Source organism: Urocitellus parryii, chromosome 1 (assembly GCF_045843805.1).
Source record: "Urocitellus parryii isolate mUroPar1 chromosome 1, mUroPar1.hap1, whole genome shotgun sequence".
Lineage (NCBI taxonomy): Eukaryota > Metazoa > Chordata > Mammalia > Rodentia > Sciuridae > Urocitellus > Urocitellus parryii.
Genome location: NC_135531.1, coordinates 275,125,249 through 275,150,356, shown reverse-complemented (window position 1 = coordinate 275,150,356; position 25,108 = coordinate 275,125,249). Strand labels below are relative to the sequence as shown.

Genomic DNA, 25,108 nt, shown 5'->3' with positions numbered 1-25,108 from the left:
TTAGTGTGTCATAGCTTCAACACTTCTCAAAGATCATGATGTAGTATATTGACATGATTAAAAAAAAAAAATCTGGCCCTATCAGTGGCTGATTAATGGGGTTTCCTAAGTTGTAAGGGAGCTCTCAGTCAGGAAACACCAAGATTTCTGGCAATGCCATTGAGCTAGTAACAGATGAGTCCAGAGAATTCTCTCAAGTGTGCTTTACACATAGTTACAAACTGATTTACTATTTTAAAACTCATTTCATAATGATTTTTCTTATCTTCACAGAACCTCTGTGTATTCTGTTGTCACTATATTGCCTTTTTAGCCTTACTTCTACTTCCCTGGTTCTGATTTCTATTTATAGCCTAAGCCCTGGAAACAAATGGAACCAATCAAACAGTATTTGTTTTGCATCTAGTAAGTGCCAGGTATTTTACATATGCATTCACATGCACTTGTCAAAATTGTGCTTTAGGATAGTTATTGAGTAACTTTATTCCAAGGAGGTGAAATAATTTCTCTGAGTTAGGATTTGAAGAAAGGAAGTATATGTGACTTTAAAGAGTTACCTGTATTAGTTCCTGTGTTTTACTATTTTAACATAATAGGGTCACTTGGAAATTTTAAGACCCCTGAGGAAATGAATTTTATTTTTTCCTTCTTTCCTGCTATTGATTAATCTTTAGGAATGATTAATAGGTGAACCCAGGGATTCATATACCATTCACCATGTATTTGCTTCTTTTCAAATAAATGAAAAACATTTCAAAACAAAGTAATGAAAGGCCTGTAAGTGCTTGACAGTTATTCTAATACTTTATATGGATACCTTTTATTTATCCCTCATCATCCCTGTTTGGCAAGTACTGGTAAGCTACCTTGAAATCATTGGTCAAGTTATGTGTTCAAAGGCAAAGAACTAAGAAGTTATAGAGTCGAGGGCATACTCAAGTCATGTAGAAATTGACCTTGAAAAAAATGCACAGGAATAGCGGATCAGGTGAGCTAAATCTTGGGATTCTTGAATTCATACAGGGTGGGGTGTATCTTAGATATGTGTTGGGGATGCAAATCAAGTCAAGATGGTGCCTGGCAGTTTGCCAGGAGGAGTGGTTTGTGAAGCAATGCTAGCGTGCCATTAGGATGGTGAGGATTCCTTATTGGCTGATGCTAGGAGCCACAGCAAAAGTATTATGATACATGGCACTTTTGGTTTAGGTGACTGCCAGCTAGCCATTGAGATGATATGATTATGTTAAGCTTTACATTTATATGGATATTGGACTCCTGCTGTTCACCTCCGCCTGTTAAGGGACTCACATTACGGGACTCCCGGAGAGTTCCCATTGGTTGGGGAAAGATAGTAGGAGGGAACTTCTGGGGGAGGTCCTGCCGGCTTGCTAGCAGGGCGCACACGGGACGCTGGCGGCTTTTTTAAATAAAGCTTTGTTTGCCGCTTGAGCGGCTTGTGTTTTTGTGCCCAGCCGGGTTGCGGCGGTTCGTGTTTCTGCGCCCAGCCAGGTTGAGCGGCTTGTGTTTCTGTGCCCAGCCGGGTTGCGGCAGGCTGACTGCTGTATCTAGATGATGTTAATTGATGTTAACTGTGTAATCAGTTCAGTTAGGTATATATACCTCTGCTGTCCCGCAACAAAGTGGCTCCTGCTACCTTGGGTGCCCGCTACCTTGAGTTCCCGCTCAGTTCCCACTGAGTTTCCCTGCAATAAAGCAGTTCCCGCTTCAACCTTCAAGTTGCTTATCACCTCCCGGTTATTTTTGCCCAGCCGGACTCGGCAGATATGATTAAACAGATTTCTTTTTAAAAAAAGTTTATTTTTTAGTTGTAGTTGCACATAATACCTTTATTTATACGTGGTGCTGAGGATGGAACCCAGGGCCTCTCGTATGCTAGGCTGAGCCACAACCCCAGTGTTACCGCTGTTGACCGGTGACGAGTTCTTGCTCCCCGATGTTGAAGAATAACACCAAAGAAGCACGCCGAGGCAAGGCCAGAGTAGAGATTAGAAATTTATTAAAGGACAGAAGAAAAGACTTCTCCCGGAGGAAGAAGGGGACCCAAAAGGTGGAATCCAGTTAGTGGGGAATGTGTTCCCCTTTTATAGGTTTGGTGATGGAATGTAGGTGGGAAGGGTTGGGACACAGGTGGGCCAAAGAAGTAATCTGGTCATTTCGGAGTCAAGTTTGCTGTTCATTAACATTTCTTTGGGATGAGCTGTCTCCAAATCTGTTGGGGGCTGTATCCTGGGCTTCATTAACATTTCTTTGGGATGGGCTGTCTTCAAATCTGTTGGGGGATGTTCATTAACATTTCTTCCAGGTGGACTTTGGCCTAGGGCCTTTATTAACATTCCATGAGTTGTCCTGTTTTCCCTGAGTCATTCCCAGCATGGCCTCCATTTTAGATTTCACTCAATATTAGACCCGATTTACCTAACTACACTGACTACCTAACTTTAAATCTGGCTTCACCAGCCCCAAATAAATGCATTTCTTCATAAAGAGTTTATATAAGAAGGCTTAGAATTGGTAGATAATTTTTCTGGATTTGAAATAATGGTATTTGGGATGAGGAGAGAACTTCATACAGAGCTAAAAGTCTTAGATTTGAATCTCATCTTACTAAGTTGTGATTATGGGAAGTTTGTGAGTTTTTAAATTGCTAAATATGCATAATAGTATTTGAAGAATAAATGAATATGTGTGGAGACTTGGCATAGTGCTTAGTACATGGGCATCACAAAATTTAGGGTGTACAATTGAAATTAATACCTTAAGGCAGAAAATATAGAGAACAACATTTTGAGACTGAATATTGAAAAATCCTGACCACTGATCAGGTTAAGGTAGTTATTTTTAGGTTTGGGAGACTCAAATTTAACATGCTGTTATTTCCTGGTTTGTGAGGTTGAGCAAAAAATTTAGCTATAATTATGATGCTATTCTTATTACAAAGTAATAATATTCATTCTTATAAAAAGAGTAAATGTGAGAACCACTTTGTGAAATTAAAATATCATTTAATCTACCAGTATAAAATGTGTATGAAGAATTGTGGTCTTGTATTTGAAGGGCTTTTTATACATCAGGGCTTACTGGTTGCATTTGTTCTTGCATTAATCCAAAGGGCAGAAGTAGTTTTGATGGAGAAAAGTTGATAGATTTCTTATTCATTCAGACCTCAGTGGGAAAAACATATAGTAAATGGAATAGGCCTCTTAGTGATATAGAAAAACACTTCAGACTGGGTAGTTTTTTTTTTTCTCCCGCAGATATTATTTGTTTCTTCCAGTTTTTAAGACTCAGTAAATCTGTTTGTTGGATGTTAAACCTTTCTTCAGGCAAAGACTGATTATAAGGTTTGATTGGTTTATTGGGTAAAGGAAAAAAGTTTTTGAATTATAGAAATAATGGTACCTTCACGGTGCTTCTGAAAAATGATTTTTCATAGTCAAATATTACTCAAGGATATTCAAGATATACATTAACATTGCAAACTGTGAGACATCTTCATTATAATTTCTCCTTAACCCAGTTTTTTTACAGATTTATTTGGCCAACTGTTCTTACCTCAGGAGATAGCAGTGGATTATGAGTACACTTTTGGAAGTGATAGTCAGGACACTTAAGTAGAAAAACCTTTTGCAGTTTGTTACTTTGGGAAGGGTTGATAGGTTGGTGAACATGTATGTTCCTTGTGAGGAACTAGGGCTGGCAGAAGAGCTGGTGAAATAACTATCTTAGTCATGGAGTCTTCTGGAGCATTACTGCTTGCCATCTCCACCTGATCAAAATAGCTCTGTGATAGAGGTCACTCTGTATCACTTGGTAGAGATCTTGAGACTACCACAGAAAGGATAGTCCTGTGTGATAATTTTTAATGTGTATTTGTAAATTATTGTAGCTATTATGTTCTGTTTAACCAAGTCAGCAAACATTCTTACAAATTTATATAGCATAAATGTAAAACCAGTAGGATGGTTTTAAAATATAATATTTAATACTTTAAATAACTTAGTTTGCCTTCAGAATATATTTTGCTAATCTGCCCTTTTAAAAATCACAATAATTTCAAAGTGTGATTAGTAGATGGTAGCACAGAATTATAAGACACAATTGGTGATCAAAATCTGAGTAATTAGGAAACTTATTTATAGAAAAATTTAAAGGTATTATATTTCCAGTCTGTGTCTATTTGTAGCTCTAGTTTACTCTCCATTATTTAAAGTGGACAACATGTGCATATTATTAATAACATGGTGAGCTTATTTTCATCTTGAGTTTTATACTCTGCCGGTGACTTGCATACAGCTTGTGGCCATTATTAGAACTAAACAAGAATCAGGCTAGTGATGAATTCTGAGAAGGAATTCAACTTGAATTTAGGGCCCTTTCCATCAATCTGAGACATGTTACTTTTCTCCTTACTCAACTCATTCTTTCTTCTTCCCCTTATGCTAGGGATGAAAAGAACTGGGAAGTCGGATGATTTTTGGTTTCACCTTTTTGTGTCTTGTAGGATCATCTCTCTTGAGTTGAAAAAGTTGTGGGTTATCTTTGAGCTTTTCTGTATTACACAGCTTCTGTTAAAACAACTTAGCAACTTAAAAGTTTTACTAGTTCCCAACAAACAGTATTTTTTGAGGCTTTAAGAAATTCAGTAAATTAGAAATGACATGCCAAATTTAAAAAAGATCAGTAAAAAGAAACATATCTTTGGTTTTGTTAAAAAAGACTTTGTTTTACATTGCTCATGAATTATAAGTGACCATGTTGTATGTTTGAGTAAACTACGAATTGTCAAAATAATCTGATCCATATCAGGTAAAATCACTCTTCTCTACTCTGGCCTGTGTTCTGTAGTATCTTTGACACTTCTAATTCTAAAATATGTTATTAAAAACAAAAATCCAGAAGATATAGAAATCGGTAAAGAAGAAAAAGATGTCACTTTTAATTTCGTTCATGAATGGCTACTTCTTTTTTGGTGTGTATCCTTCTCAATTTTTTCTCTTATTAACAAGTAAGAGAGGTTTAGTCAAGAATTAAATAAGATTTCTTATTAAAAATTAGCAGTCATAGCCTTATGTGGAGGTGTATCTCTCATCCAACTTATTATTATTTTTTCAAAATAATAATAAAAAGGGCGGGGGATGTAGCCGCTCTGCTGCTTGCCTAGTCTGAATGAGGCTCTGGATTTAGTCTCCAGTACTACAAAACCCCCCAGCAGTCTTCTCATCACACTGTTTTTTCCCCATAGTTGATTATCTTGATATTCACTTGTCTGTAGATTATGTGCTATACATGTCCATTTGATTTTTTTGTAGTTTGATCTCTGTTTCACCCGCTTTATAGAAAATTAGGATTTTGCCTTCCAGCATCATCTTATCTCCTCACCCAGTAAACAAATAAATACATAAATACAGTTTATGTAAATGTCATCTATACCAGCCACATGGGAATGTTTCCTTTCTTACTGCATGTTTGTTTTTCCTGCATTTAATGATGATATCTTTGTTTTCCTTACTTTTCAGTGATGCATCACTTCCTCACTCCATGCTGCATACTGATTGCCTAATTTTTTCCTCAAACTGTCTTCATGGCATCTGTTTCATCTTCCTGAAGACATGAGGCCTGGGAATAGTTGCTATTTAGGCCTGGTTACAGTACCTTTTTTTAAGCTTTGAGGTTTTCTTTAATCTTTAGTTTTTCTAAATCCCATTTCGTGTCTTGTTTTAGTGGAACATATCTTCCAATTGCTTTCTAAGAAAAACTAATGAGATTTTTAAAAAGCTTTGTCCTTTTTTTTTTTTTTTTTCCAGATTTTGAATACCTGGAAGTTATCACCTTGTTACCTGTTTAATAGATCAGTTGGATGTAGAATTTTGAATCAGGAAGTATCTTCAAAATTTTTGAAAAACTATATTATCTTAGTTTTCAGTGCTAGAACCATTTCTATTCCTGACCTTTTGTCTATATAATTCATTTCTGTGGAAGCTTGCAGGTCTTTATTCCCAATATTTAGAAAAGTAAAGATATTGCCCATTGTTGGGTGTTTTGGTTTCATTCCTTCTAACCAATTATCCTGGCTCCCCTGGGTCTCAGATGTTCCCCAAGACAGTAGTTTCAGCTCTCACACCAGGATGTTTTTTCAATCACTCTTACCTTGTTTTCTCCTTCTCCATTTCCTATTATATGGGGATGGTCTTGATCTGACCTCCTTTTTCTTGCTTTATTTTTAAAAATGTTCTGTTTCTGATTGGTTTCTTTGTCTTCCAACCTTTCTGTTGATTTTGCTTCTGTTAACCCTTGTTTGCGGTCTTGTTTCATTTTCAAGAGCTTGTTTTCATATTTTATTCTCCATAGAATCCTGTATTTGGTCTGTGGAACTTATTTAAGTTTTTTATTTTTGGAGGGGATTTATTTTGGGGTAGATTTTATTTTTTAAACTATGAAGTTTTCTCAGATGCTGTTAATTCCTGGTTGTTTTCTCATGCTCAAGTGTAAGGTGAGACCAAAAATCTAATTTGTGAAGTTTGGAGTAAGAAAGTAAGATTTGGCGAGATTCATTGTCTACTGATCTGGTCGGGCTGTTTTGTTGTGAAACCTCATTTTATTTTTAGATTTATTTATTTACTTTTTTTCCTGGTAATTCTGTAGGCATAATTATTTCAAACTCCTGCCTTAAGGTAAAGGCTTAGGTGCCAGAGTGCTAGGGGAATAAACTGAAGAAGAGGTTTGAGAAAGAAGTGGAGAGTATGTCATCTAATATTTATGCACTTGATCCCCCTTCCCTCTCTGCATTTATGATATGGTGCACCTATTTATGATATGGTGCTGTGTACTTTGAGAATGCATATGTTTTATATGCAGTAAATAATGATCCAGAGTTTTGCTGGCCCAAGAGAGACACAGTTGTCCAGCTATGCAAGTGGGGGAGGGGAGCTGGGAATCTCACTGCTTCGCAAACACCCCCTCAGTTAATCCTCAGTTTTAACACCAGAACTGCCCCCCAGAGAATCTGGTATCATCCACGCCTGAGCCTTTTAAGGTTTCCATATTTTTTAATCTGATAGTTGGTACGTATTTTAGTTTTATACTTAGAGGTTTTGGACTTTCCAGTGCATATACCTCTGGTATTGCAGTGTCTCTTCCATTCTATTCATCTGTGTTGATTTGTTTCAAATTTTTTTTTTTTTTTAAGATTGTCTTTTTTTTTTTTTTCCCCCGCCTATTTTGCTCAGTCTGGCCTCGAACTTTTGATTCTTCTGCTTCAGTCTCCTGAGTAGCTGGGATTAAAGGCATGTGACACTGTGCCTGGCTATTAGTTCTATTTAATAGTATTTCATGAGGGGACAGGAGTCATCTGTGTTTACCCAAAGGCAGGTACTTTTCTGTGTATGTGCACATCTTTTCTAAGAAGCAGGATCTTGCTATACATGATGGTGGTAACTGTTTTTTGAGTGTGCATTTTGTGCCTGGCTCCATAATTGATACTTGACATATGTCGGATTTCATCCTCATAATTACAGAATGAGGTAATATCCATATTTTAAGTGTAGAGACACCAAAGTGTTTTACTTGTTCAAACATCCAGACTTTCCTCCTGTCAGAAAACTACAAACTGCTTGATATTAAAAGTAGCTACAAATGGCTATATCTTAGTCAATTAGTAAATGAGCATTTACACTGTTCTAAATTTAAAATTAAACATAGCTTTGTAATTTACATCCTTATTTTCTTGTTTGGTCACTGGTTATGCCTCTTTTAAATATTAATAGATGTTTTGAAATTGCTCATAGAAATATGAATTTATACTTCCACTAGTGGTTTAAAGGTGCCAATGTATTTGTTTCATTAACTAATAATTGTTTCTATAGATTTTAATTACCATATTGTTTTTTATTTAACTTTCTTCTATATTTATTTTCAGTTGTTCCTTTCTGCAAAAAATAGATCAATATCTTCGTGCTTTTCTACTATTTTTAATATTGTTGAATCATTGCATGAAGTGTGGCTATGCTTTGACTACGAAATAATACTTTTGCTTAGAAAATTGTATTTGGATTTAGCTTATTATCCACAAAAATCGGTCTCTTATTACCAAGTTATTTAAAAATTTATGATACCTTTTTATGTGATCATAGATTACTTTTCATTTCATGAGTTTATTGTATCAAAGTAAACTATTAATAAAGATATATATGCTTGAAGGTAGTCATAGAATATTCAAGGCATGCCAGAGTCTCATGATTCTGTTGACTAGTTTCAGGTGTAAATGTCTTTTGACTAAAGGACTTAAAGCTGTTTACTGAAAAGGTACCCATAGTTACTTTTCTTTATTAATCTAATAATCTGATTATTAATCTTAAATTTTAACCTAAGTTTTCTCAGCAAAATAGTCCTAAAATATGAATGGTGAGTTAAATTCCTGATGGGTTGTAATAATCCAAGGAAATGGATGATTCTTATAGTGAAGATTATGGAACACTGAGAGAAATTGAAAAGGACATACACACACAAAACAACAACAACAACAAAACAAAAACAAGACATTTTATGTTCATGGGTTGGAAGGATTAATGTTGTTAATATCCATTCTATCCAAAGTAATTTGCATTGAATATGCAAGTCAAAATATATCAGTGACATTCTTGAGTTAATTTTTCCTAAGGTCTGAGACATTTTAGATTAAAAATTGCATACCATTTTTCTTTTTTTTTTTTTTACCTTTTTTTAAAAAAAATTTTTTTTTATTTTTTTTTTAATTGGTCGTTCATAACATTACATAGTTCTTAATACATCATATTACACGGTTTGATTCAAGTGGATTATGAACTCCCGCTTTTACCCCGTATACAGATTGCTGTATCACATCAGTTTCCCTTCCATTGATTGACATATTGCCTTTCTAGTGTCTGATGTATTCTGCTGTCTGTCCTATTCTCTACTATCCCCCCTCCCCTCCCCTCCCCTCCCCTCCCCTCCCCTCCCCTCCCCTCCCCTCCCCTCCCCTCCCCTCCCCTCCCCTCCCCTCCCCTCCCCTCCCCTCCCCTCCCCTCCCCTCCCCTCCCCTCCCCTCCCCTCTTCTCTCTCTACCTGCATACCATTTTTCCTTTTTTATTTTCAAAGTTCAGCTCTGTGAACATTTTCTGTAAAGGGCCACATAAGTATTTTAGGTGTTTCTCACCCCATACAGTCTATTACATCACCATCTGCTTTTATTACAACTGTATAAAAATATGGAAACCATTCTTAGCTTGTGGGCTGTATAAAAAATACCGTCAGCTGGATTTGGCCTCCAAGGCACAATTTGACAACACCTACTTACAGTGAAATTTTTAATGTAGTAATTTCTTGTAATCATAATTTTGGGGTTTTATGTGATACTCAACTAAAATTGAACGGAAAAAGAATTCCGTCCACATGAGTGGTAAAGCCAAGAGATTGGCTGACTTCAGGCTTGGATGGATCCAAGAAGTCAAATGAACATGGCCTAACATCCAAACCTTGTGACTTAAGGACCCATCACCTCCTCTTCTCCTATAGCCTTCCTTCCAAAAAACAAGGGCACACTGTCTCATCATTCATCTATCAATTTGTAGGGACGTCACTAGTTTCCTTGGTTCATATGCTTATCCTTAAATCAGAATCACTGTGATGATTAGAGATCATAGAATAGTCTGGTCTGAGTCCCACTTGTGCACAGATTGATGGTCTCTAACTTACAATCGTGTGTCTTAAACTTTTCTGACTTTACAATGGTGTTAAAGAACACCAGTCATTCTAGTTTTCACTTTGAATACAGAATTCAGTAAATTACATGAGATATTATTCAATAGTTTATTAAAATTGGATTTGTATTAGATGATTTTATCCAACTGTACATTGATATATTTTGTTCCTGATTAAGGCAGTCTGGGTAAAGCTATGTTGATTGGATAGATATATTAAATACATTATTGACTTACAGTATTTTCAGCTTCCGAGTTTATAAGAATGTAATCCCCATCATAAGTTGAGAAGCATCTGTCTTTGGAGTGTAACATGAATGACAGTTTCTTCTGTACCACATGGAGAAAGGGCAGGACGTAAGCTTCCTAGAAAATTGAAAAACAGAAAAAGCATGGTGCTCAGAAAAAGGATTGCTAGACATTAGGTATAGTCATCTTGTTTGTCTTTTATCACTCCCAAATGAAAATATAAGCCTGGTATGGTGTCACATGCATATTATTCCAGTTACCTGAGAGGCTAAGGCAGGGAAATTGCTAATTTTAGGCCAGCCTCAGCAACTTAGATCCTATATCAAAATAAAAAATGTGTAGTTTACTGATAAGAGTGCCCAGGGTTAAATCCCAAGTACTGTGGGGGAAAAATTGGAAAGTTCAGTAAGTTGCATATTTAGAATACTTGATAATAAAGGGGGCTATATTTCCATTTAGGATTATGTAATAGATCTGATATATGTATATTTCATATAAAATATTAGCATACCTTCAATAGAGATTATGTAAGAATATTAAATATAAAAAAATGACAGTGAATATGTACTGTTAATTTTTTAAAAATATTTTGTTAGTTGTTGATGGACCTTTATTATATTTATGTGGTGCTGAGAATCGAACCCAGTGCCTCACACAAGCTAGGCAAGCGCTCTACCACTGAGCCACAATCCCAGTCCTTAGTTGTTAATTATTAAGTGATTTAGCAAAATTAAAGAATAGCAACCATATAATGTTCTATCTTGTTGGTTCCTTTAGTAGACAGACATGTACTAGTATTTGTTTTTCCTACAAAGAACAGAATTGGAATCATGTCACAGTTGTCTACTTAATAAGAAATACCTAGAAAATTTCAAATAGAAAAGAAAAATCTACTGGGTTCAGTGGTGAATGTCTATAATTCTAGCAGCTTGGGAGATGGAGGCAGGAGGATATAATTTTGAGGCCAGCCTCAGCAACTTAGGCCCTAATAAGCAAATTAGTGAGACCCTGTATCAAAATAAAGTCTGTGAATGTAGCTCAGTGGGGAAGTACCCCTGGATTCAATTCCTAGCCCCCCCCCCCAAGAAAAGTAAAGTGCACCCAAAAGTGTGTTAACTCTTTTTATTTAAATGTAAATATCCTGAAAATATCTAGGCCACTGTCAAGACTTTCTCTCTTGATTCATTTAAAATGTTTTCTCTTTTTTTTTTCTCTCAAAAAAAGCTTAAGGCTACAGTCAATACATATGCAGTTTAAATGTTTCACATTTTAAAAGCCACCTTTTGCAAAAGGACTCACTTTTTTAAAAAGGATGAAACTGTGAGCTTGAGTAAATCAAATTGGGGCTAGCAATGTACATTATTGGAGGAAAAAAAAGTATATTGTGGAACAAATTACATTTTTTAAAAAGCAATATCAGGTTTTGTTTTTAGATACATCTGAAAGTAGAGTGTATTTTCACATTATATATACATACACGGGCTATAACATTCTAATTAAGATCCCATTCTTGTTATTGAACATGTGGATTTATACTGGTGGTATATTAATATATGTACATAGGAAAGTTCCATCCCATTCATTCTACTGTCTTTCCTATTCCTATCCCTACTCCCCTCCCTTCATTCCCCTTTGTCCAGTCCAATGAACTTCTATTCCCTTGTCTTGTGTGTTAACACTAATTACAATTTTTGAGAGTACAATATAGCTACCAAATTCTTGTTCCCATATAAGGTCAAGAGCTTTGAGAAAAGTAGCTTGTTTGCATTTATTTCTGACTTGATTATTCAAAGACTTTGTGGTTAAGAGTATATTAATCTTATCAGTGATATTTGGGTTGCTTTTCATAGTGGCATCATAAAAATAAATGCTACATATAATTTTTCTGCGTTACAGAACTTGGGAAAGAAATGTGCATTTATGTAGACCTATGCACATGTGTTCTATTGGTTTTCTTCTGTTGATATACTCTTTGCTTGGCTAGTAAAATGAAGGAAATAACTCTGCAAATACTGTATTGGTTTATAGGTAGTTCTAAAATTTTCATTTAAGCCAGTAAGGTAGAAGTTTTATCACCTTGCCAGAAATATATTGAAGACGTAGTAGTCTCTTAGGCATCAAAATAAGCTTAGGAGTCATGTAGTTGATTGGACTACACACTTTTAAGCAAGTTAGTTAATATTTTTGTGTTTTGAATAAGAATCATCATCATAACTTATCTATGAAAGTGCTTTTGAACAACTCAAAATACTTCAAAATTGTAAAGATAGTATATTAGAGCAGTGTCAGATACTGAATAGGCAAAAGAAAGTTAAGCTGTCTTTTTCTTTTTTTAAATTATTTTTTTTAGTTGTAGTTGGACACAATATATTTATTTTATTTTATTTATTTATTTATTTATTTTTATGTGGTACTGAGGATTGAACCCAGGGCCTCATGTGCTAGGTGAGCGCTCTACTGCTGAGCTACAACTACAGCCCAAGTTAAGCTACCTTTTTTCTAAAAAGTCATTTACCCAACTGCTTCATCTTGTACTTTGCCATTTCTAATCTTCTAAAAACATTTTAGACTTTTGGGAAGAATTATTTATAAAAAATTTTTTTTTTACTTGGTTTGTTTACAAATACTAAGTAGTTGTCATCGGGAGCAAAGATAATAATAATTATACAGAAGAGCTAGTTTTTTTCTCCCATCTTGGTTTTAGGCAGTGTTGCAAATAGTGATGCTCCTTTTCCACTGGAGAGAGCATAACATATAATAACTCTTTCACCAGGCAAATGGATGACATTCTTTCAGAAAACAAAATGTTTGGAGTTATCTGTCAGGTTATTAGGCTAGATGGGGGTCATGACAATAGCCTAACTAGTTATTTTATATTATAGTATGATTATAATATCAGCTCTAAATGTTTTTATGTCTGCTGTTTTGGTTGTTCTTCTCTGGCGTACCTCGCTGCAACTTAGACTGGTGCTCTTAAAAGTTTAACACCACAAATGGATAACTAGATTGTGGCATGTAAATCCACTCAAGAATACCATTTAGCAATGAAAGGAATGGACTACAGCCAGGCCCAGTGATGCACATCTGTAATACCAACTGCTTGGGAGGCTGAGAGAAGGATCATGAGTTCAAAGCCAGCCTCATCAACGGTGAGGTGCCAAGCAACTCAGTGAGACCCTGTCTCTAAATAAAATACAAAGAACAGCTGGAGATTTGGCTCAGTGGTTGAGTGCCCCTGAGTTCAATCCCCATTATCCCCTCCCACCAAAAAAAAAAAAAAAAACAAAAGCCTTTTCTTTGTCTACCATCATTTGATTGCGGATGTACACGTGTCATGTGTATAACACATGGGTAACTATATGCCCCTCTCCTCCCCTCACTCCCTCTGCACATTCCAAAGTTTGTTCATTCTTCCCTACTTGGTTCGTTTATAAATACAAAGTATTTGTAAACAAATTTGTTTAGTATTTGTTTTTGCCACCCCCTAATGAATCAGCTTCCTCTTATCAGAGAAAATATTCCACCTTTGGTTTCTTGGGATTGCTTATTTTACTTAGCATGGTATTCTCTAGTTCCATCCATTTGCTTACAAATGTCATAATTTTATTCTTCTTTAACACTGAGTAATATTCCATTGTGTTTATATGCCACATTTTCTTTATCCATTCATCTGTTGAAGGGCATCTAGGTTGGTTCCATAGTTTAGCTATTATGAATTGAGCTGCTTTAAACGTTGATGTGGCTGCTTCACTGTAGTATGCTGATTTTAAGTCCTTTGGATATTAACTGAGTGTAGGAGAGCTGGGTCAAATGGTGGTTACATTCCAAGTTTTCTGACAAATCTCCATGACTCATCTCTAGCAATGTGTGAGTGCATCTTTTTCCCTACATCCTCGTCAACACTTATCATTGCTTGTAGTCTAGATAATTGCCATTCCATCTGGAGTGAGATGAAATGTTAGAGTCATTTTGATTTGCATTTCTCTAATAGAGATGATGAACATTTTTTCATGTTTTGTTGATTGTATTTCTTTTGTGAAATGTTGGTTCAGTTCCTTAGCCCATTTGTTAATTGGGTGATTTGTTTGTTTTGATGTTAGGTTGTTTGAGTTCTTTATATATCTTTGGAGATATCCTGGGGTAAAGTTTTTCTCTATGGGTTGTATTTTTAACTCTTTTTCTTTTTCCTGTGCAGAAAGTTTTTAGTTTGAGGCAATCTCATTACTGCTGTTACCGTTGATTTGGGGTCATAACTAAGAAATTAATTATTCCTCAGGCCAATGTCATGGAGCTTTTTTTTACAGTAACATTATAATTTTAAACATTGCAATTTAAGTAATTATTTTTGTATATGATGAGAAATAATGGGCCCTGGTTTCCTCCTTCTAAAAACAGCTATCCAGTTTTTGCAGCACCATTTATTGACAAGACTTTTTCATTGTGTGCTCTTGGCACCTTTATGGAGAGTCAGTTGACTGTGTGGTGTGCCGTGCTATTCTGTGATCTGTGTCCTGTTTCATTGCTTGATATGTCTGTTAATGTACTATTACTGTGCTGTTTTGATTATTACAGTTTTGGAATACATTTTGAAATGCAGTAATTTGATACTTGCGGTTATATTTGGTCAATATTGCTTTGGCTACTTAAGATCTTTCATGTTTCCACATGAATTTTAGGATTTTTTTTTTTTTTTTTTGTGAAGAACAACGTTGAAATATTGATAGGGATTGCATTAAATTTGTACAACACTTTGGGTGATATGTACATTTTAACAATATGAATTCTCCCATTCCATCCACACAAGATGTCTTTATATTGTGTCATCTTTAGTTTCTTTCATCAATGTTTTATAATTTTTAGTACATGCATCTCTCGCCTTCTTGGTTGATTTTTGTTTTCAAGATTTTTGTATTTTTGTTTAAATACCAACACACCTGGCTCAAGCTCCATATTTTCCTAATGATTTCTGTCCAGATGATCTGTCTAGTTTCAAAAATGGAATTTTGCTGTTTCAGATTTTTGATATTTGCTTTATAAATTTCAGTTTTCCTAAATATACTTAAAATTGTTATTCATTCTTGATGAACTGACTACCATTATTTAATGACCTATTGTTTCTTTTCTTAGTGTTTGACCTAATGTTTATTTTGTCTGAAATACGTTTAGGTATACTTATGTTTTTGATATCTGTTTGCTGTAGTATCTTTTTTCATCCCACAAAGGAACTTTATGGACATGAGCGAATACCTTTGTCACATTCATTGAATCATACATATAAAATCAATACTTATTATCATACTTGAATAAAGATTAAAAGAAATCTAAATACTAAAGTCTTATCTTCGTGCCTAAAGAGTGAAAGCATAAAACACTTTGAAAAATTACATCGTGCCAGGTATGGTGTTGCACACCTGAAATCCATCTTCTTGGCAGGTTGAGGCAGGAAGATTACAAGTTCAAAGCCAGCCTGGTCAATATCTAGACCCTGTCTCAAAATGAAGAGGGCTGGAAGTGTAGCTTAGTGGTAGAATACTTACCTAGTATGTATGAAACCTGATTTCCGTCCCTAATAACACCAAAAATTAGCATTGTTTCAGTAGCTCACAATACATTCATTTAAATATTTTAGTTTTTTGTTTTTCCACAGTGCCTTTATTTATCTTTATGTGGTGCTGAGGATCAAACCCAGGGCCTCACACATGCTAGGCAAGCACTCTACCACTGAATCACAACCCCAATCCTAAATATTTTATTTTGATTTCACTAAACATGAAGGTTTGTGTTGTCAATTTACTGTATCATGGTATATTATATAGGTAGTTTAGTATTACATGCGTTAAGTCACATTGCTGACAATAATAGGAGTTTGGGTTTTTGTTTTTTTTTTTTTTTTTTTTTTTGATGCTGGGGATTGTGAACCCAAGGCCTTGTGCATGCAAGGCAATTTCTCTACCAACTGAGCTATATCCCTAGGCGTAGAAGTGACTTATTATTATATTAATAAGTGATAGCACTTCATTTTTGGAATGTTTTAGTAGGATTTGTACTTGTGTTTTCCCCTAAACTGTATGTTTTTTGGTTTACTTTCACTTGTCAATAGAGTTCATATATAATTAAATATTATGAAACATTGTAAAATGTTTTAATATTAAAAAATACTGATAGAATTAACTGAATGCATTAAACTTGCTCCCTTGCTGTGTTTTCTGTGTTTCTCAGGTGGCCAGGGTGTGTGCCAGCGCATAGATAGAATAGATAGGGATAGCAGGCATAGGTATGTGCTTACATCAGATAATTCTGGTGATAAGTTGTATAAACAATCAACCTCAGAATGAAATTGAAATTTAAATCCTATTTTGTTCCCTCATGGTGTTCATGTATGTTGCCCAGGCTGGATTTGAACTCTTGGGCTTTTCAAAGTCATCTTCCTACCTCAGTCTTCCAGGTAGCTGGGACTATAGAGATCTGCCAGTGTGCCCAGTTAAAGTATCATTCTTTGAACCTTTTCTATGAGCTTCAGATGTCCAGATAAAATTCCACAAAAGTTATTTTTTGAGAAAAAGAAAAAGTCCCAGAAACCGTGGCTTCGATTTCTAAATAATAATGCCTGTCAGAACACAAGCTTTTGCTTCATGAAGCATGTGTTTTGTTTAAAGATTATTGAATAATTTTTCACTCATCAACTTTCTGTATATATGGTATAAAGACTATTCCAAGTTGAATGAACTTTAGTATTGAGAGTTTAAAGATCAAGATGTCTAGAATCCTTTTTATCACTTATCTCTTTGACCTTTCACTGGTGCTTTTAACACAATTGAGAGGAAAGAATAACTTGTCTTTTCACATTTAACCAATTAAAACTTCATGACAAAATGGAGGGGACTTCCAGGAGTATATCATCTCTGAAGAAGCTCACCTTCAATTAAGATGATGCCATAGTTCTTGTGGAAATATGTTTGCTGACTATAGAGATCTTTTACTGTTGAAGTCTCTGTTCAGAGAGAGCCTAGTATCCAGAATGACATCATGTAGTGGCATTGTTTATAGAGTTGTAAGGGGAGGGGTGGATGGATGCCATCATGGCTTCTCCATTTTGTTGTTATCTTTTTAGAGACTATTAACCCTATATAAGCATTAGGTCCAGAAAAGTTAACCCAGCACACTTCATATGTTTTTCTTTCTAATTATACAATATTCTATAGATTGAACATTCTGGTAACATTTATTTGAAATATATGTTCCTTGTTCATGAAGTGGTGTAAAGAAAATATTTTTTCTTCTCAGTTTATTGACAAACATTGCATAAACACTAAGGTGGAACAGTTTAAGGATAATATAATAAATTTAGGGGAAATTTAGCACATTTTAAAAATATATAATATATACCATAACAATTCCTTGGCCTTAGTGGGGAAGAGTAGTGAAGAGATTATAGCTCTGAAAGGATGGTTTGGGAGAGGTGGGGCTGTCTTGCATTTTATCGGAGAGCTCCAGTCAAATTTGAGCCAAAGCAAGAAGATTGATCTGAACTGGAATGCCATGTACCATAGCTTTCCCATTATTAGTAGGCTAGGTCAAAATCTGACTTTAGCATAGCACTAGATAAGTCATGTAATGATTCTGTGCACTTTTAAACAGGATGATGACCAGGAGAATTTTGTAAGTTTTAATTACTAATAGCTTCTCTTCATAAAATTTTACTTTGGTATTTTCCACATACAGGTTTAAGAAAATCTACCAAGAAGCGCAGTGAGTCCCCACCTGCTGAGCTCCCCAGTTTGAGGCGGAGCACACGCCAAAAGACCACGGGCTCCTGTGCTAGTACCAGGTAGGTAATTAGTTTTGTTTCCAGTTAACTGTTTCATTTGCTTTCTTTTCCTAAGCTTATTAAAGTCTTGTCAAAATCCTTATTTCTAAACTTTTTTTGAAAAAGTTAATAATATTAATAATAATAATAAATATATATAATAATAATAATGTCATACGTGACATTAGAATCCATTTTGATATGATCAGACAAGCATAGAATATGTCTTAGTAACGATCTCATTCTTGTGGATGTACATGATGGAGGGATTTACCATAATGTTTTCATATGTGCATAGGAAAATTATGTCAGGTTCATTCCACTGTCTTTTTCCTACCCCCCACTCCCTTCCCTCCATTTCTTGTTCTCTAATCTACTGAACTTCCATACATCCCCCTTATTGTGAGTTAGCTTTCACAAATCAAAGAAAACATTTAACCTTTGGCTTTTGGGAACTGGCATTTCATTTAGCATGATAGTTTCCAGATACATCTATTTGCTTGCAAATGTCATAATAAAGTAATTCTTTTTTATGGCTGAATAATACTTTATTGTGTATGTATGTACTACATTTTCTTATCCATTTGGGATGCCTATTTTAATGGTTGTAGTATTGCCTTGTTTCTGAAAGTGTTGGCCTTGTTTACTAAGCTAAATGAGAAAGGAAAAGAAAATCTCTTAATTTTTGTATTTCAAAACCTGTCTATCAAAAGAAAGTGTAGTCATTTGAGTGTGTTCTTTCTTCAATTTCTATTTCTCCCAGTTGTTGTGGATATCATTTTCAGACTGTCCACCATCTTTGATGTGTGGAACAGAATATTATTTCACATAGTTTTATTAAAACTCATTGAGAAACTTAGGTTAAAGAAAAAATCTTTTTCCTGAAATTTTCCTGAGACTTTCAGGCTTGGTGTTTGGTTAAGTGCACTTGTACTGTTAATTACTATGTAGCCAGATGTTAATTCTCCCTCTTTCATATGTAGTTTCCCCTAGTAATTGCATCAAACCACTGATGAGGCTAAGTATTTAGCTTGCCGCATTCTTACCCTAACTCAGATAAGCAGAAAAAGGTTTTAAGCACTTAAATTGATTCTTCTGTTTTGATTGTTATTAGTGGTGATAAATAAGTCATACTATTGTATGACTGGTACTAAGTCATAAGAAATGCCATTTTAAATTCTCACTTCTCCACTTTTTGGTTTCATTTTTCCCCCTAGTGCTATTAAAAAAAAAAAAAAAGGGCCTATACTAAACTAATGCTCCACTAGCAAGCAATATTCCCAGCACTTGCAGTTATTTTCTAATTCTTTAGATTGCTTAAAAATATCTAGAATTTGGTACAGATGTTTGGTTTTGAGGTTTCTTACTCATACTTCCAGGACTTCTGAGAAAAAATTCTTCAGAGTTTTAGTTCTGTTTTAAACTGTATTTGAATCTTAACTTACCAAAGGTTTTTAGTCTGAAGTATAAACTGAATTCTCTTTGGTTTAAAATTGATTTTTAACTTCTATGTGAAGCTAGATAATTTAGTGTTGTAATTGTCTTACTTTGTCTTTCTCTGTAGCCTTCTTTCCTTCTGCACGTGAATACAGAACTGATGCGTGTTAAATGACTTGTAATACACATGGTCATGCTGTGCACAAGCCATCTAGTTCAACTGCCTGGAATACCCTTCCTTAAAAAACTTTTCTGAATTACTTGGGCTTCCACTTAAATTTAGTATCTTGACAGCCAACTGAGGTTATGTCTCTATCTTTTCTTGAAGCAAGAAGCTCCTTGAGGGCGGCAACCCTGTGTATCCAAAAAGTTCAGTCCAGTGTGTTGTACAAATTAGATGTTGAGTGAATTTGAATCCCTGTTATTTCTGGCTTTGATGAGTAGTGTCTGAAATTAGCTTCTTTTACCTATGAAAGAAAGTTTAGTTAAACCAACTGGGTTTAGGGAGGATTTTTCATTAATTAGGAAAATAAACTGTTCTAAGTATCCTGAGGTAATTCGGAGCTTTCATATACGTATCAATTTTGCTTGCTCTCTTCTTCAGGAGGCAGAATTTCACTAGTTTCTTAGTCTAAAATGTTTTAGTATATTTTTTAAGGTAATTTGGGTAGTTGATGTTTAAATAATAGTTATAGTACTGTGGGGTCATCTTTTGTTTCTGATTTTTCTATGATGACAAGATCATCATCAAATATAATTTGTTTCATGAAAGATAAATAGTAGTTCTCTTTTCCATACCTTATTCTGTGTCTGTTTAATCTAAACCAATGTGTTCCCAAAAGCCATCTGTTTATAAATATTAAGTCTATTCTTCTTATATAGGATGGAGTTACTGTCCATTTTTAGAATAGTTATTTTTGGATGATGTAGGTAAACTGGAACATAGAGAATGGGAATGTCTTTCTGTCTTCCTCTTTTCCGCATTGTCAGTGTCTCTTCCATCCAATGTATATTAATCTACTTTTTAGCCCCAAAGTGGGGCTCTATTTTAAGTGAATTGAATATTTTTCTTCAGGAGTGGTCACTTTCCCATTTATTTGGAAGTGTTTAAAATTAAAAAATTTCTGCCTGTAAGGATGACAACAGCTGCTGGTAACACAAAAGCACGTACTGTGAATGCACTGTAACTCAGAAGAATTTTAAACATACAAAGTCTTGGTTGTTACACATAGTGATTTTCTGCAGCAATTTTTATTTAAAAAGAAGAAACTGGCTTTGTCCTCTATGAATCTGAGCTTTGTGTTGTCTATACATTGCTCCTGGTTCACTGGTTATGCTGCCTATGATGACATTTTTCTGTTGCAGTCGGCGAGGCTCTGGCCTGGGCAAAAGAGGAGCAGCTGAGGCTCGGAGGCAGGAGAAAATGGCAGAACCTGAAAGCAACCAGGAGACAGTAAATTCTTCAGCTGCCCGGACAGATGAAGCTCCCCAAGGAGCTGCAGGTAGATTGGCATTTCTTAAAACACATTTCTCTTATATATATTTATTTAGACATGATTATTTTTTACCTGAATATGATGAAATGGGAGGAACATAGTATGCTGAATGTTACCATTAAATAAATTTTTGTTCAAATTTGTTTTACAATATAGCCTTAGTATTTAGATTAATGGATTTGCCATTTTAAAATTCCCATCCAGTCCAGGTTTTTACAAATAATATTCAAAGGGCTGTCAGGAGGTATTAATTCATTTCTGTTGAAACTTTTTACATATTGACTAGTGCCTATTGATTGAAAGAATTTAAATTCATAATAAATGAAAACAAGAGGATATGGCTTGAATTACTTCATGAATAAGTGAATTTTAATTTAGAATTTTGTAACCCCTAAAAAAAATAAGTGTTCCATTTGCACTTAACCTATTTTAATAATAGTATTTAGATTTTTATGGGCTTTTAAAATTTCTTCTTGAAATCTTAGAACAATTAAGGTGTTGTTTTTTTTTTACCCCTTGATTTAACTTTAAATGTGTAACCCTTGCCATTACCAAAATAAACCTAATACTCTTAGCTGTTAAATGTGGCTACTCAGTTTTAAAATGTAGTTTATCATTGATGTTTCTTACCAGATAACAAAAATCTTATGAGTCCCTTAAATCAATGTTATGTATACAGGTTTAGATTTAGATAGCTACCCACTTTGAACGAAGGTATTTCATGTACTGTGTTTTAATATTAGAATATGTGCTAGTTTGTGTGTGTGTGTGTGTGTGTTGCTTTTGTTACTTGGAATTGGAACCAGGAGTGCTTTACCACTGAGCTATATCCCCGGCCCTTTTTATTTTTTATTAAATTGTTTAGTGCTTCACTGAGGCTGGCCTGGAACTTGCATCCTCCTGCTTCAGCCTCCTAGGTTGTTGGGATTAGAGGCTTGCAACACCATCCTCCTCCTGGCTATTCTAGTTTTCTTTCATGCCTGTGGTGGTCATATTTCATAATGATTTGCTAGGAGCATTCTGGTTTACCCACTACTGTTGTCTTGTCCTGTCTATCTTAGCAATTTTTTTTTTCTTTTTTTGAGTCATTACTCTTTTCCAGTTTGTACAATAAATTACATGGTAGGCTTATTTACAGGATATCTTCTTTGGGAAGATAATTTTTTTTTCTCATAACTTTTCCCTAGAAGAGTCTGAATTGATAAATATTTGGAAAAATAGAGGCCATTTCATGTGGAGTTCATTGAAGCCAGTCATGTTTCCTTCCCTATGTTGTACACTTTTGAGTCTTAGTGTTTATTTCAAGTCTATATATGGAAGTGGGGGCATTTCCAAAATGGATGACAGAAATGGAGCTGCTGAATGTGGCGTTGTTACATTAGACTCTTTACATTAATTACCATAGCTAACATTTATGGAGCATACGCTCTATTGCAGGCACAGTATTAAACACTATTCATATATTCTTGTTTACTATTCAAAAGAACCTGGTGAAATTTGAGTGCTGTTATTGCCATTTTATAAATGGGGAAAAACTGAGGTGCATTCAAGTTAAGCTTACCTAGTTTTACAAGTTAGGATATGTGACTCTCAAATCCAGATCTTAGAAATCAATTGCACATTTATAACAGCTGTCTTTTCCCTGGATGTAATTGAAGGCTAGAGTGAGGGGGGGATATAGTGTAAAAGCTTCAAGTGAGTCAGGATAATCAGCTGACTTCCTAAACACTTGAATGTATTTCACTGCCATTCATATTTGAAATTGCAATGTGATATAGGTATCTTTCAAGTTTATGTATTGTTGCTGCTGATAAAAGATACGTGTGGGGTGGTCACTGCTGTTAGAGGATCAGTGGCTAGACATTTGATGGGTCCTTTACGGATTGTAGGAATTCCTCTATTGGCTGAATAAAGTATTTATGGGGAAAGGAGTGAATTACTTATCAGCTTCACGTTAATTCTTCCATGTATTGTGCTTTAGTTTCTCTGTGTATGAAGTATAAAAACCAAGCTTCTAAATTTGTGTAGAGTATAGGTTTGTGCTGATGACTTTTAGACTACCATTTGAGTATCCAGTTCTCAGACAATGCTTCGTCAGTTGGTATGATACTCCCTTCCAAACAATAAAATAGCAAGGAAAAATAGGCATTGTTTTGCTTATCTGTTCTTTTGCTTTAAGAATCTTCATAATTTCACAAGAAATGATCAGGGTCAAATCATAAAATAAAAATCAGCCTAGTTTTGCAGACTTTTCTCCTCCTAATTACTTTTATTTAGTGTCACTACAAATTATGTCATGACCATATGGACCTGTTGATGGAGCCCATGATAAGGAATCATTACATTCCTATTGCCATTTCTCTAGTTTTATGACACTAAGGGGGTGGCATCTGTTGCCTCCCTTACTTACACATTTGGTAAATGTTTGCAGTTCCTAGCAAGTAAAATCAAATTCCACAGCTTTTTAATATTTTGTCTTTTTGTGAAAGAGGTGCCATTGGTTAAAGTATAAAAATTTGGAGTTTTTTGATAGAATTTTTTACATTGCTGCCTTCTAATTATACATAATAATAGTATTCATTATTCCATATTCAAACATGCACAAAGCTATTTCATCAATATAATCCCAAGTATATGTTAGAATTTTTGTGTTCTGATTTAAACAATATTTTCTCAATTGTTTTCATTGAAGTATTTATTGTAAACCATAGTTCTGTGAAGATATGGTAGGACTAGATGGGAGACGTACCTGGTTTAAGGAAAAAGAAAGATCAACCATCCTGAAAATCCAGTTATAGTCATAGTTTAACATTTGACTTTGGGGACAGATTTGTACATGTGCTCAAGGAGGTTTAAAGTAAAGACTACAGAACTTTGCAATTGACTCTTTTTTGATTGATCACATTTTCGTATCGATTGGTCTTCACATAACAGCTACCTTTCTGCTCTTAACTCAAACTAGCCATGTCTTTGGACTAATTTAATTATCTAATTTTTAACAGTATGCACAAAAGGAACATAAATATTTCACACTTGCCATCAAAAGGGTTGACAGAAGGATCCTTTTCTTTGCTTCTAGTAATTAATTTCTGTCAAGACTGGCACCACCCCCCTCCCCACACACATTTCCACTGAAAAACAGACCAGCTCTGCCTCTTTTTGTAGTGGTTCTATGGCCCCACCAAAGATTGCAACTCCACTACACTAGAACCTTACCAGCTCTTTTAATTATGTGCTTTTACAAATTTTATGTCTTGCTTAATTAATGTCTTTGTGGCACTGCAATTTGAGATATTCATTATGAAAGTAATAAGTATGTTTTAACGAGTAAGGTAAAGTAGAAATCTTTAATGTATATAAATCTGCAGGACATTTTAAAGTAACACCTAATAAGCCCTCCGGTTAAAACAAAACAAAACACCAAAAACTTTTTAAAAAACCAACATTCCGTTAGTGAGGTTTTGTTGGAGTTTTTTGGTTTGCTTTTTAATGTGTGGGTTCCAGAGAATGCCTTAAAAAACCATCCATTTCATTTATTAAAACTTTGTATTTGCTTTCCACATGCCAGGAAGAGTCACTTTAATAAACTCAATCATTATTGGTACCTAATACCAGTATTTGTTAACAGGGGCTCTGTATAATGTGAAGAAACAACTGTATTTGAATTAAAAATTACTGCTGAAGAGTATGTTATGGATCTTAAGAGTACAGTCAGTGAAGTCAGACTGTCTGGGTTCAAATCTCTGGTCCATTTGGAGTTCTCTGACTTGGGCAAGTACACTCAAAGTCAAAAAGCCTCAGTTTCATATGCATGATGAATCTTACACCACTTTCTATACTGTGAGGAGATATTTAGACAATTTCCATAGACAGTAAGCATTTAATAAATGTTGCCTATAAGTGGCATCATACAGTGCAGTTACTGGATAATCTCCTTTTTCTTCACCAGCAGTATGGATTTTGCCAAACATAATACCCTTTAACATTAGCATTAGCATTTCGGGTTAATCTACAGCTCTAAACCATGAAGTTAACATTTTCTGTAAGTGGCAAGACAAGTGTTTTAGACTTGATATGGTTTTTGTTAAATTTACTCACTTCTGTGATTGTGTCATGAAAGCAGCCACAGGCAGTATGTCAACAAATGAGTACAGTTATATTCTAATAACTCATATGCACAGAACCTTGTGGTGGACTGGATTTGGCCTTTGGGACATAGTTTGCTGACCTTTGTTCTTTTTAATACATAAATTTTTCTAAAAATATTTTGAAATCTCACTGAAGTTATAGAAAATACTCAATGGTGTGTGAAGAAAGGTATAAAAATTCAGAGTTGGTGATTGGTGGGTGCATTGGCATCTTTTTCTTCAGAAAAGCTAATC

General features: G+C 34.8%; 1 protein-coding gene across 19 annotated transcripts in view; it reads left to right on the top strand.

The window, feature by feature from the left end:
• Positions 1-25,108, top strand: part of Trip12 (thyroid hormone receptor interactor 12) — a 148,437-nt gene that overhangs the window by 62,510 nt on the left and 60,819 nt on the right. For all 19 annotated transcript variants that reach the window (XM_026396213.2, XM_026396212.2, XM_026396232.2 and 16 more), the window contains 2 exons: positions 17,709-17,814; positions 20,596-20,732. In XM_026396213.2, coding sequence (XP_026251998.1) covers positions 17,709-17,814; positions 20,596-20,732 — 243 coding nt within the window. The remainder of the gene's footprint in view (positions 1-17,708; positions 17,815-20,595; positions 20,733-25,108) is intronic.